The sequence below is a fragment of the Mastigoproctus giganteus genome, chromosome 14 (genome assembly GCF_048544385.1).
Source record: "Mastigoproctus giganteus isolate SK-2022 chromosome 14, ASM4854438v1, whole genome shotgun sequence".
In the NCBI taxonomy this organism is placed as follows: Eukaryota; Metazoa; Arthropoda; class Arachnida; order Uropygi; family Thelyphonidae; genus Mastigoproctus; species Mastigoproctus giganteus.
Genome location: NC_143588.1, coordinates 48,052,233 through 48,067,707, shown reverse-complemented (window position 1 = coordinate 48,067,707; position 15,475 = coordinate 48,052,233). Strand labels below are relative to the sequence as shown.

The 15,475-nt window shown below is 35.9% G+C and overlaps 1 protein-coding gene across 1 annotated transcript; it reads left to right on the top strand.

Moving 5' to 3' along the window:
* The first annotated feature begins 3,812 nt into the window (after nt 1-3,812).
* Nucleotides 3,813-15,210, top strand: LOC150075118 (dermonecrotic toxin StSicTox-betaIB1i-like). Its single transcript, XM_090389284.1, has 6 exons — nt 3,813-4,118; nt 12,054-12,297; nt 13,117-13,248; nt 13,583-13,705; nt 14,239-14,461; nt 14,792-15,210. Exons 1-6 carry the CDS (start codon nt 4,077-4,079, stop codon nt 14,925-14,927), a joined length of 900 nt encoding a protein of 299 aa, XP_090245410.1. The 5' UTR covers nt 3,813-4,076; the 3' UTR covers nt 14,928-15,210.
* The last annotated feature ends 265 nt before the right edge of the window (nt 15,211-15,475 follow it).

Genomic DNA, 15,475 nt, shown 5'->3' with positions numbered 1-15,475 from the left:
GAGAGAAGACACAAGATATGTTGGTAATTTTGGTTAAAGGATGAAAGTTGAAACGAAAAGCATTAAGGGCCGAGTTCAGGGCGCACAAAAAAAAAAAAAAAAAAAAAAAAAAGGGAATACTGCTCTTTGATAGAAGCCTGGTAAGGAAACTGTTGCTTATGACACCAAAGATAAACCGGTAGCCCCGCCTCAGATTTATGAACTATAAATCAGCATAACACACAATTTATTTGGCAATAAGTTGGAAATTCAACGTTAAATGAGATTTAAAAAAAAATATATAAGCTTATGTAGGCTGTTGGACAGTACTGCGCATCGTTTTATTCGCTAAAATATAAAGATCTTTGTATATTTTTTAAAACACAATTTTTAGCAATTAACACAACTGGTGCGTGGTATAATAAAACACCCTATATACGGATAAATCAAAAAAGTGAAGGAAATGTTTAGATCTAACACATACCAGGACACGCTAATAAGGTACGTGTTACCTGCATTCAGTTTATTTTATACAGTCGAGGCGCAATCATGCCCGTTTTTTTTTTGTAGTCAAACTATAAGACATTTACAGAAGAAATTTTAGCACAACAAGGAGAAAAAAAAGGATATTAACCCAGAGAAATGTGTACAAGTAGATAGAAAGGTTTGATCAGCAGTGTTTATCGAAGTCAACCACCACTTGTCTACAACTTCTAAATAACACGGCTAACACGACTGCGTGCGAACGGATTACAATACGCAAATCATCTTGTAAAGGGCAGTAGTCACACAGATCAGCTGCAACGGTGATCATACGTACTCTGAATAAATTGTGTATATAATAAGATTAGATAAAAAGAGATAGAGACATATTTCTGTATTTAAAAGTTAATTTATTTAATAAACTGTAATCAAATATTGGCGAATGGCCAAGCTCGACAGGCAGCAAAATTTTATGTGTTCTCAAGTCATGCAAATGTCTGTAGTCGGTCCTATTTGAAGTATAATACTCCTCAACCTCAGCCAAAGATTTAGTTCTGTGTCTCTTGCCATGATGCATTTTGTACTCTTCATTTTATTCGATTTTCTATAAGCACAATACTCAGTTTGAATAAAAATACAACCTTTTCAGTTTTACTCTTAATTTCCTTAGTTTTGACATGAACAAACACTTATACGTTTCATCGTTGTAGTAGTAGGGAGGTATGACAACCAGGTAATGATCTCATCATGTCTTTGCGGCTGCAAAACACATACAAAAATAATCAACAGCAATTAGGCGCAATAGGTCGAAGTCCTTCAGAACCTATGGACTTTTCCTCTTGCCTGTGACCTGTGGACAGCTAGATGATAGTCCGCTCACCTAACGGACTTCTGAAATAATACAGGGGGAAGTCTGATAAGATGGACCCCGCCATTTCTCTGTGAAGTCCTCTAGGATTCTTGTAGTTACTAGAATACAAGAGCATCACCGTATTTAGCGATCTCGGATCACAATCAGTTGAAATGCGTGTACTACCATACTTTCCCACTGATTACTCGTCTCATTCAGACCAGAACCTTTATGTACAGGGTGTGGTATGGATTCCGCACCTTCCTTGCAAGCCCAACTTGAACTGTCTGTGGAAATCGTGGATGTTTTCACAAACGTCATACAGCGTATGTGTTTATAGAACAAATTTAACAGACCTCAAGTAGGTACATCGTTGGCAACTTACCTTCCTGACTAATTCTAAAAGGTGAAAAGTTGGTATTTTATAATGACAAGAGGATTCATCCGATTCAACATTCATATTTCTTCTTTTTCAGTTTGCAATGCAACACATACTTTTCTCATAAAACAGTAGTACACGCGTTTTAGGCGCATATGGTTCTAGACCACATGACCGCTAAATACTGCGATGTTCTTGTATTCTACGTAGGACATCAATTCTAGAGAAGTAGAAATATTTTGCAAGGTCCCCAAGTCAACACGTCTCCTACTAATTTGGGGTTCTGCAGCAATTCCTTGGCCAAGGAGAGCGGGCGACTCCACAACAATGCAAGTACCGTTTTGTTCTGGGGACCCACATTCTTATTTTAGGGCATCTATCTATATCTCAACAATATTTTCCCAAAATAACTCGATCATTATCTGAAACATAAGTAATTTATGTAGATAACCACTGGGTGTTCTTTTGAGTTCAAACAAAGAACTCAGTCGCTACTTACTGGCAAAAGAAAAACCATCGCAGGGTCTATGAAAATTGTAGCAGTGACCTTCTTCATGAGCCATTTCACTAGAAATGTATTTAATCTTTCTGTTAATCTCCATTTAGTCTCTGAAAATTACTGATCTATTTTATTTGCAATATTTTGCTCATTAACACAGCAAAATCTCATCACAACAAATAATCTGCGTATCTGGAGGATGCACGAATTATTTCGTTGTACCGAAATTTCATAATGAACATCGTGGATTATTATTATTATTATTTCAAAAGAGTCGTTGGAGTTATTGTTATTTGGTTTTTAGGAGCATTAGCAACTAAGGCCATATTGCTCCGGGATATGCGGTGGTCATTCTCTGACCTTTCCGCATCCTCCATATTTGGCGGTGACGGGCTCGAACCCCGGTCTAATCAAGAAGCGTGAACTACGCACTGCAGCTCCTTCCCACCTGGCTACGGAGGCGCCAATCGTTGGAGAAGAAGTGGAGCATATCACCAACTTCACTCTGCAATGCTTCATTTTTACCCGGATTGCGATGGATTCTTTCAAGACAACTATACAAATTGTATCTGCATGATTCGTGGGACATTCCCGAGATTTTTACCATCTACGATGGCCGCCTAATTCTCCAGATCCGATTGAGAATGTCTGGGACAGCAGCACAAACTTGCCTTTGCAACGAGTTGTCGTGGACTACATTCAAGGAGATGGCCTTCCGAAAAGTTAACTGGACACATTACAGTTCCTCTCCACACCGGGTTGAAAAGAGTTCGAATCTCGTCAATGACGCGAGTGGTTGAGTTAGTCGGGCGAGGGTAGCGTGTTTTTTTTTTTTTTTTTTCCAGCAAGCAGAAATTCAACTATAGAACACACAATTAACAGATGCACTGCAAATATGATGCCTTTTTCTCCATGTTTTTGTTTGTTGTATCCTCTATCATTCCTTTAAGGTTTAATTCTTCTGTGATGTCACCATATAATTTTCTCGCTAAACTTTTTTTTTCATTTTCTATTCAACTCCGACTGATTTAAACTACACTCTCCCATTTCCCAGAATGTATTCAATTATATTGCCTTTAATTGTACAGAACATGAAAAAAAAAAACTCTTTTTTACATCCATGACACACTTCTTTTTTAGATATTTAGAGAAACCAGCACTTCTACTTGGAAAACGACAAACTAAAGGGAAACACTTAAATGTAAATGGTAGGCGTCATGCAGCTACAGCTCGCTCTACAGATACAGTAATGTTACTTTGCAGACAAGAGAGAGAGAGAGAAAAAAAAGACAGTAACTGGGAACAATCCATTCTCACAATTTAATAAGGAGGCTTCCTGTATTTAAAGCGACTTCCGGTATTTTACCGACTAAAAATGATCGAGGAATAGTGAATTCTGGAATTATTTGATACTTTTCGAGTAGTCTATTAATTTAAAAAAAAAGTTATTAGAGTAAGAAGGAAAATATGGTGACTAAGTTAATGATACAGTTCGCTTGATCTGAATAGCTGGCAGCAAGCTAGACAAACAAGGTGACGTCAAGGTGGACCAGTATCGACATTGTCCGCTAGGGGGCGATGTTTTGGAGGTCACAAACCTGTCAATCCCAGCCCACAGAAGGACGGTGATGGTGGGATTGACTTAGCAACTGATAGTACGTATTTATCGGGGAATGGTGTGACGTGTTTTTATCAAGAAGGGTGCTCTGAGTATGACAAAGATAAGAAAGGAAATGCTTACGTCACTGTATTTTCTGATCATTTTGGAAAGTGCCCCAAGGATGATGATATTTTCTAGTGATAAACATTTGTTTATCGCGGAGATTCAACAGTTTGCAGTCAAATTTAAATGATCGAGTACGTTAACCTACCCAAAAGAATCAAGGATGAACATAGGACCAATATTAGAGATTTTACTATCCTTTCAGGTAAGTCTTAAGTTCTAACTAGCGAAATATACTTTAGCATTAATAAAAAAAAATCATTAAAAGTATGTGAAAGAAGGTAAAAAAAAAAAAAAAACGTACTTGTAAGAATAGATCAAATAAATCAAAGTATTTCCGATTAAAAATTTCTGTTTATACTTCGGGACGACCACACCGGTAGAGGAGTTTTCAAGGTAGAGAGAATAGCACCGTACTGAGCAGTAACGGGCTTGAACCCGGGTCACTCAAGGCACGTGTACTTATTTACTTGACTACTCGGCTGCAGCGGCAACCAGAGAGTCTGTTTACAGACACACCGGACGTGTAACTGTATTCCTACCAGTTAGCAGATAATTTGTCTCAACTACGCTTAACAAATATCGTATTTCATTTGAAATTTGAAGCTGCAATATTCTCTCGTTAATTGTAAGGTAGTTGAACTTTATTATTGTCTTTACTGCTACATTACAAGTTGTAAATGGGCGAGTGAAACTTTTACACAGGCCAATAGACTCGTGGTCGTGGCCTATTTACCAAGTCAGCTTCGAAACAGGTTATGGAATATAACAGACGTTAACAAGAATTTATAAAAAAAAAAAAAAGTCTTATTGCTTTATTTGAACTTAGATAACACTACTCTCTGCATTTCTTGTTGTTGTTGGACTTACTGGTTCTTCTAGCAAATAGTTCTTTCAGTTACGATTAGGTTGAACAAGTTGGGTTTTCCCAAAGTTACTGTACCAGGCAACTGCCTTTCTCTAACATGCATCACTAATTCTCCATTGTATTAACTTCCTTAATTATCGTCAAGGGATGGAACAGACGCGTTTGTTTTTTACAACCCTCTGAAGTGGGACGATCAGTACTTTTCGTGTAAGGGAAAACTGAAATGGAGAACGATTGGAAAACTATTTATTTTTATACCAAAATCGATACCTGTTACCAAATACGTTAAGGACAGTGGATCTCAAAGTGGTTTTAATGATATATACTGACACCATGCTGGCGCAAACATGATTTCTACAAATTACCAGCTCTAGATGGAACGCGCATGCGCACTCATCACAATCAGCTATATAGTCACAATTCGGCCTTCACGAGATTTTAAAATGAGTGTATATAATGACAATCAGCAGAATGACCTTCAAACATATTTCACTAGCACACAGGACAGCCTCTTAAACTGTTCCTCTCCAATGGGTGAAGCTGCAACACAGCCTTGTGAGTGTTTAATGAAAAACAGGAAGCTCTGATTCATCATTACTGTCTCCAGCTTCTCAATGATTTTAGTCATTCCAATTGGTAGAGTACTTGAAGGTCTTTAAAAAAAGGAAAACTAAGACAAAGAAACTGTCACAATACACGGAAAATTTACTGAGAATTATTTGTTGTCGAAGTAATGTTATGTTGATATTTGTGGGCAATTATGATCGGCTTTGATCTCTCTTTACTTCACCGAGGGAATATAGCACAGACGTGGTGGAGGGGACAGCCAGCAATGCTGTTTGCTATTTTTTCAATATTTAAATTTTTTTTTCTAAGTTCATTTTTATAGAATGTTAAGACTAGCCAAATTTTATTTCGAATCCACTCTAAACGCACATATACACCATAAAACAATGAACTTTATTCAGTTCAGTGAGCTAAACCAGATGGGGAAGGAATTAAAAATACAGCTCCAAGAAATCCGATCAGATTCGTCCTTGAATAATTTTATTCAAGGACGAATAAAATAATTTAATGATTAACAATATTTAATTACTATTAATTATAATATAAGATTACTTATTTAGCCGATTTTTGTACTTTTAAACTATTTTGATGATTTTGGTTGTCTGCATGCGCGATATCAAATAAACCCAGAATGGCATTTTACTTCTGTTCACATTACCCATTCGTTTGTACATTGAAACATTTATGTAGTAATTTTTATAAAAAAAAATTTTAAAAATAATATTGACATTTTTAATTAAACTTTATTTCAGAATTCTTAATTTTGTCAGTATTAACTGGTAATTTATTTTGACACCTTTTTGTTATTTTTAATCATTAAATGAGTTGAAAACAATGCGCCTTCCACCGGCTGTTTATGGTTTAGGAATCTTTTGTGAATGTAATCCATGCAAAACACACTTTTGATATAAATAAAATATACGAATTTCGCCAATTAATTCACGAGTTTGTCTTCATCACCAAGAAAATGAATTACCAAAGCTGTAATACATTTTTAATCTCTTAAAACATTACATACCCGCCCACACCCCAAATACTTACGTTCCCAGAAGTTTAATTACACGTGTGCCCTTCTAATGACCTTGTCGACAAGTTTCGAACTAACCTTTTACATAAATTCATTTTATCCTTACCAATGTGATACGCATTTCATTAAATGCTTCATTACAGCTTTCTGCATATAATAATCTTACAAGAAGAAAACAAATATCATAAAACATTCTCCGCACAACTTTCATCCAGAAGAGGGGTGGTCGGTATCGTATTGTAATACAAAACAAAATCCATATACTTCCAAGTACCATATCAAAGTACAGTTGTTCTTAGCAATTTTGAGACAGGGGCAAGAGCACATAGAGATAAAAATCCAAGATATATTAAAATAACAAACCAACTATTAAACAATACTTCAATTATAATAAATATAACTGAACTACGAACAAAATACTGAGCCAGCAAATGGTCAAACCACTCAGAATAAATAGTACTTACCTCTAATAAAAGGAAACTCTTATTCACTCATATTCCAAAACGGAAAATATCCCGAACGATGAACACACAAAATTATGAAATAATTACTTGATAATTACATAAAATTAAACTAATAAGAAAAACACAACAGAATTGCAATCACACGTCACAAACTTAGAAGAAAACTCAATTACACATTCGATCGACACGCCACCTGGATTTCATTTAACTATAACGTGCAGTGTTGTAAATAAGAGATTGATCTACCAATATTTCCATTTCCTTGTAAATCGTACTGAAACTGGGCACATAACTGAACTAATTAATGCAAACAGCACATGTGCACATCATACTGATATTTAAGTGGTTTTAATTTTTTATTCCTCCTGTAGTAAATCTCCACTCTTTAAAGCAACAATCATACCAGTAAAACTCAATGCTTGGCCTAACTGATGTTGCAGCAATTTACATTCCAATAGCAGATACCACTGTCTGGTATCTGCTATTGGATACCAGACAGTGGTATCCAATATCCTGGTGGATGAATAACAGATTATGCTTCTCATCTAATCTGTGGGAATTTTAATATTCCACTACATTAGAATAACTTTTTACAACGAATCTAGTCATAGCACATTTCAAAATAGTCACCGATAAAGCAACCAACCAAACAAACAATTGCAAGTTCCGAGGTATCACAGTGATACACTGGTGTGCAAGATTTCAGGACCAGTTAGGTTTTCACCTGTAGCTTCTCATAGGAGTGGCCTGGATATCGGAAAAGCATACCAAAAGAACCTCGTGAGGTACAGAAATGATGAAGGAAACAACACCGACACAACAACGGAAACAAAACAGTACAAAGGTACTTTATTCAAAAATGGCAACATAGCACTGGCTGCCATGATACAGATGCATCGCTACCAAAGATGGAACAAAGAGAAGAGATGGTCCTCAGTAGGAGATATGGTCACCCCGAATGTCGATGCAGGCACCGCTGTACAGTACTTAGAACAAGGTTGCTGATAAGTTCTTGCGGTAACATCGTCCGTATCTCTGTCAGCGCCATTTTCAGCTGGTGAACATTTTATAGTGGGTGTGGACATGCCGCTAGGCGTCTCCCCAGAGCGTCCCATATGTGTTCGATGGGATTTAGATCGATGGAAACGGGCAGGCCAATCCATATAAATAATATCCTCACTTTCCAAAAGCATATCAACAGCTGCAGTGCGATGTGGTGTGGCGGTATCATCCATAAACATGAATTTGGGGCTAATGCCATCTCGGAACAGACGCATATGGGGAAGGATTACCTCAGTACAGTAGCGTGCACCGGTTACAGTACCCCCTTCCAGTATCCGGAGTTGTGTACATCCATCCAAGATAACGCCTCCCCAGACGAGAACACCTCGACCGCCATATCGATCCCTTTCAGTGATGTTTGCGGGGTGATACCGTGTGCGAACCTCTCGCCAGATTAGCTGACGGTCAGAGTCGCTGCTGAGACTGAATCTACTCTCACCAGTAAAGAGTACCTTAAGTAAAGATTTTGTGGTTGTAATCTTTAGAAATAGTGTTGGTCCTTACGTTTTGCACACTAGTGTAGTAAATACACCAAAGTGCATTTTGTTTGCAAATTTCCCGTGTTTTCTGATCGGTTTAACAACATTTCTGGACAAAATATTCCAAGATTTCTGGAGAGACTAAGAAGAAAAAAAAAAAAAAAACTTGTTACTTTTTTCCCGAAACCACATAAATCGGCCACAGTGTGAAAAAGACCTATAAACGTTCCTCGCGTCATTAACAGAATTCAAATCCAGGCCTCTTCCAGAAGATGTGGGAGAACGGAATTATAACCGCTGTGTTTTCCAGAATGTGGGAAAACACAGCGGTTATAATTACCAGGATGTGATTATAACCGCTGCGTTACCGCGAGGACAGTCAATGATGAACCAAAAAAAAAAAGGTGCTAACCATCTCGAGCTAATTCAAATGTTCAAATTTAGGTGTTTGCACCACCATGCATAGGAGCTTCTATTCCTGAAGGAGATCTATCTTCAACCGATGCAAGGCAACAGTAGTGAAGAGGTACACAGATGTTACTTTATCTAGGGTAAATAGGATAAAGTACTATGCTATACCAAAAGGAAACAGAACTTGTTTACAGTCTGCAGGAAAAAACACTGAATGTTCCATGAATACTCAAGGTTTGCTCTTTCTAATGACCCCCTCAATCATTCTTATTATCACCATCAACATAAAAATGTGATCAATCCCCTCTGACCATCAAGCACTAGGAGTTGACATGATATCAAATTTTAAGTGCCTTAGCTTCTACACTGCTCGACAAAATTAAAAGAACAAAATGCTTTTCATGGATATTTTATTTTGAACAGTGTCGCCGAAGGCGAATATTTCATAAACTAGGCATCCTGACATGCAAATTATTCATGCTTATAAAAACACGAGTTGCGACCACATCACTTCATTCCCGTTTTTTTTGGCATTCTCATGGGACAGCCACATCTGTAGTACTCAGAATGACAAGTCATTGTTGTTTAGATGATTCTTTAAGAGGGCGCGTCGTTAGGCGACTTGAAGCCGGAGATGCTACGTTGGTTTAATGTGTCGCTCTGTGTCGTCTCGGCATTTTGGAAGTAGTTTCAAGAGAAAGGAACCATTACAAGAAGAGCTGCTCAAGCTCGCCTAAGGGCTACGTCAGTCAGAACAGACCGCTATCTGGGGTAAATAGGGTAACAGAAAGGCGGAACCCTACAATATCTTGTCATCGACTGGCTCTTGAGGTTGCTGCGGCCACAGGTAAAAATATTTCCAACCGGACTGTGTAAAGAAGGCTCTGAAATCAAGTGGACCGTACGCAAGGAAGCCAGTGGTTTGTATCCCATTAATCCCAAACCACCGTACAGTTCGTCGAAACTGGTGCCATGAACATGTGACTTGGGACCCCGACAAATTGGGTACAATTCCGTTCTCTGATGAGTCCCGTTTTAGCATACAAGCAGATTCTAAACGTCGTTTCATCTGGAGCAATGCGGTACTATCCTTCCAACATCAGAGAAAGGGACTCTTATTCTTGTTCTTGGGTGGGGCTGAATAATAATCAACGGCAGCACCCTTCTTCGTGTTTTTTATAGAGATACCGTAATTGCGCGGAGGTACCGAGAACAGATCTTCGAACCCTATGTGCGACTTTTTAAGGGTGCGATTCGCCCAGGTTTTCTTTTCATGCACGACAAATCCACTGCACATAAAGCACAAGTGGTGGAGGAATATCTTGAAACTGAAGACATCTAATGGCTGCCTTGGCCAGCACAATCTTGGCCATTAAAACTCATCGAACATATGGCTGTCAGCGTGCAATGCATCGAATTGCACGCTGACAGCCAACTCCTCGGTCACTGGTGAGCTAAGGTCTGAGCTGGTGGAAGAATGGGATTTGTTTCCACATAATCTTATAGATACCCTTATATCGGGCGTGGTTCACAGCTGTTAGGCCTGTTTAGCCTTTGGAGAGATCATATGCCGTACTGATGTCATGTGACCATATTTCCGAGCATCTCGTATCGACTTCTGTAATGTGACCTTTTTGGTAATTCTTATACATCCCCCATAAATGTCCCTTATACCTGTCGGAAGTTTCTCACTGTCTCCTCATTTCATTGTTGTTATATAGTAAACCACCATACCGAATTTTGTCCTGCTTCATCGCAAGCTGCTAGAGTCACACCACGTTTTCTACGTGTTTTGTTAATTTTGTCAAGCAGTGTATATCTCTTTCGGCAAGGTCAACGCTCTTGGCGCAAATAGTAATTTCTTCCATCACATTTTCATGCATGTACTTGGTGCGATGTATTTATTAATCCATCGATGATTTTGGAAACTTGGAGTGTACAAATTCTTGGATTGCATCCGTCCCGTTAGCATTCTCAACACTGCTCCATAAAATCTTAGAAACCTTAATTTTCAAGTACAAATATTTTTAAGCTCGGATTTTACTCTGCGGTTGTCCAGAATAAGTTTCTGAACTCTGTTATTGTTCACGTGCATGAGGGAGATGGTTGAAATGGAAAATTGGAAAGAGAAAATTTGTTTATTGGTTGAAATCTCATCAACTGGAGGAATTTCTTAAAAGATTTTCACTCCGAGCTGAAACTTAACAAGTTTCAGATGATAGTATGGGGATTTTCGTCTCGAAAGAATTCAACATCGGCACGTGAACACACGCTTCCAGTTGCTATTGTAAAATCAGAATCGAAGATCTCCATGGCTAAATGTGTTTGTCTCTTGGTTCCTGTCTGAAGAGCATCAAGTTAGAATCTTGTTGATGAAAACAAATTAGAGTATTTTCAACTGACGGTGAAAAATACCTTAATTTCTTTTATTAGCTAGGAAACAGTGTCGGTTTTCATGAGATTTTTTGCATTATTCAAACAGATTAGCCAGCCTTGAATAATCAATTTATAGATATGATATGCTAAGATATCATGACCTAAGATAGCCTTGGTTCTGATATAAACAACCACCTCAGATAAACTATGAACGAACAAAACAAGGGTAAGACAGTTTGAATAAATATTTAGTTATAATTATTAATTTTACTTATTAATAATTATAATTATTACCAATTTCGTTAAAATTGGACAACTAGAAATCTAAAAATTAGGCATTTCATGCCATCATGGGTCACCCAAACACTGTGATGCTGTCATTGAGTCAAGAACTTGAAGAACCTGTGAAGTGCGCTGATTGGAGAATGATTAGAAAATATGGCGGATGCGTAGAAAGAAAACTCTAACTTTAAAACTGCGCATATTATGTTATTTTGTTGCTATGGTAATTTGTCACTCAATAATGATCTATGAAAGAAAAGGGTGTCTATATAAAGTTTTATAAAAATCCAAGAGGAATTAATTAATATTTACCAAAAGTTAAGAAATTATTAGGTTAAAATAAGTACTTTTATATATTATTAGTTAATTATTACAGAATTAGTTAATTGGTGAAAAAAGTTTGTCATTTAGTTTTCAATTCGGTTAATTGCCGAAAACTGAAATTGTTAGTTAATTAAAATGCGTACTTTACATAACTTGTAAAGTACGCATTGAAAGACAAAAAAAAAAAGTTATATAGTAATTTGTTTGCTAAACCTATTAGAATTTAATAAAGAATTAAAGGTGATCCATAGAAACAGGAAATTGTGTTCTCTGTCGATAGGTGTCTCTAGTGTGCGGTATTGTTCGACCTCTCTGGAATATTGGTCATATGGTGAATGCAAAATGGCAAGTGGATCTGTACCTAGATCGTGGTGCTAATGCAGTTGAGGCAGATGTGACATTTTCCAAACAAGGAACAGCCCAATATACCTACCATGGGTTCCCTTGCGACTGCTTCAGACGCTGTGTAAGATGGGAATATATAGATTCTTACCTGCAGTATATAGAAGAATTATCTAGTCCAAGTAAGTACTCTAGATGTACCATTAATTCAAACTACATCCATTTCAACAAAAATTCACACATACTTGTCTGATTTTACAAGTAGTGTACACCATTATTGTGTACGTAGCAATGGGAAAACTAATTTTGCTACTTAGTACATCTGTCTCATATTGTGAAGGCACTTTTCCACGAGTTGCCTTGGTATTGCATTTACTCTAAATATGGCAAAGGATCTTCACAGTATGAGATCGTTTGCAGCGTACTATGTATGCAGTGAAAGTATGCCCTGTTTGTACAATAATATTTTATAAAACGTAAAACGAATATAATATTCGTTTTACACTTCAGAAATGTCAGTAAACCTTCAAATCAGTATTTCTAATTGCGAACCGCACAAGAAACAGCTCCATTAATTAATTAAAGGGGAAAAAATGCGATTTTCACTAAATGAAAGAAGTATTTTTTATTTTCTAACAACCAATATAAAATTTTATTATTTTAGAGTGGATGACAACATAGCAGGAATAGTGTTGCTGATGCACATGCGCGTTTCTTTTCTATTCTTTTGTTCGATGCTATTAATTAAATAAACGTTTTTTACGATATTTATGAGTGAAAATTAACAATCTCTGATAATTTGATTTAATTTATTGTAGGGTATTCGAAATACACTTCATAAATCTCATTCCTTGGTGGAACTATTTTCTGCCGCGTGACAACACACCCTTAGTGTGATATTAAAGAATGCAAACTTGTTTTAGCGTGAAAAACTGTCATGTTTCTTTTACGAAATAAGCAAAAAATCGATTTCGTTTTATTCTTTCTTCTTTATTTTTTAGGTAATTCCAAGTATCGTAAAGAAATGATCCTTCTAATGTTGGATCTGAAAATTTCCAAATTAACGCTATCAGCTAAGCAGAATGCTGGAATAGATATGGCAAAGAGACTTATCAGATTGTTTTGGAAAAACGGTAGGTTGGTTTCTGAGTAAATATACGTTATCTATTGATATTTTATTCAGATGGACTGTGGATTTGATGATAATGGTTGTACTGGAATTTAAGGCTTTGATTAAGTGATGGCAATACTGTCTCAGCCCATGTTGGTCAGCAGCCCCTCAACTCTTGATATCTGGAATTTTTATTAAATTTTACATTTGATGTTTTTATGAGGATATGTTGAGCTGTTCACATTCGTTAAAATCAAACAAATCCATTTTTTTAATATGTTGGTTATCTATATAAATTAAATATTTCCAATTAGATAAGTTATAATAAAAATTACGTTTTCTTTATACTTCTATAGGGCGGAGTGATACTAAAGCATACATCGTGCTGTCACTTCCTTACATTGTGGACAAGGCTTTCATTCCACCTTTCTTAGATACGTTTAAATTTTATAATCTTACAAATCTAATAACAAAATTTGGTAAGTATGTTTGTTTTTATTATTCTGTGTATGCAACGTGATTCAGAATGCTTTTGGCAAACTTCGGGAGTGTGTTAGAGGAGTAATAATGAAGAAAAATAAAATTCTTATCATTAGAAGTCCAAAAGTACTTTCCTAATTGAAAACTTCTTAAAATTTTCTCAAAAAAATCGAAATCAACTTAAAGAATCTTTCATTTTTTATCTAATTTATTTTTTTAAAAAATTTTCAAGTACTCCAAAAATAAAATGGATACTTCTAATCCCTTTGTGACTACAGTTTTAAACCTTTTAAGAAGACAAATGTATTGGGATCTTGCATTACCGACAGCTCTGGAATGCACATAAATATCATTATAGACTTTTGAACAGTGCGAGTATTGCCACAATCTTGGTTCAGTCACTGGAAGTCTTTTACACTGTATTTGATTTTTAGAGAGCCGTACCCTACTCCAAATGAAATACATCAATGTTCTATGAGAATATTTTACATCTTAATTAACTATCATGTAACAAATTCTGTGCTTTATTTAGGTTGGGAATTATCGGGTAATGAAGATCTGGACAGCATCAGTGCATCATGGGAAAGAATGAAAATTAATAATAACATATGGCAAGGGGATGGAATCACCAACTGTCTTCCAAGAGGAACTAGAAGATTACGTGATGCTATAAGACGAAGGAATGCCCGGGGATTTATAGACAAGGTTTACTTCTGGACTTTAGATAAAAAATCAACTATGAGAAATGTATTAAGGTGAGCACATTTTCTATATTATGACTTTCATAATATACAATACCAGCACTGGTGCAAAAATCTTCATAATGAATCTATTAATTGTAACTATTTTTATAAAATTTCTTAGAAATAAAAAAATATATTAAGTATTTTTTACTTAATAGGCAATTTTTTAAATTTCTTAGTTATAAAATGCAAATTTATTAAGACACCATTTTTTAATAAAACCATGTGTATGAAATTATTTTATTAAAATAAATTAAACTTTATTAAATGACTGTCTAATTTAAATTAAATACGTGAAATATTTTTTGTTTCTAATGAAAAAAATATTGTTTTTCTATTTAGGTTGGGTGTTGATGGCATGATTACCAACCATCCAGAAAAGCTTGTGGAAATTCTCAGGGAAAGTGAATTTTCTACCAACTTTCGAATGGCAAATGCAAGTGATAATCCTTGGCAAAATATAGCCGCATTATTGTAATCTAATTTATCCGAATTAATGCTAGAAGCTGAAAAAGTTCTCGAAACCGTCATAAGTATTCAATCAATTTTCGTTTTCTACGAATAATGTCAGTGTTCAACATCCAAATGCATCGAGATGACTACGCATGCTCATTAAACACTAGTCAGCAGCCAATGAGAGACAGGAGAGAAACGGAAACGGAAATGCTGCAGAACTTTTGAAATGTAATACTCGTAAACTTCAGCCAAAGATTCCACCGTTTTCTTATATGTTTTACGTGCTTGTCATTATACATTTAGTATTTATGGACACAAAACTCATTCTGAATAGAATTCGAAGCTTCCTTATTTTTTATTGAGGAAATATTAATCATTTACGTGATTAATACTCATGACTGTGAATAATAAAACTATTTCCTACTGGATTTTTTTTTTTTAATCTAAGATCGATGCAGGAAACTAATTATTTTCTTACGTTTACAGCTGTGTGTTAAACATGATTGAACTTAAAAGGATTCTAAATCAAAATAAATCGTATAATTCTTAAAATAAATTTAAGAATTATAT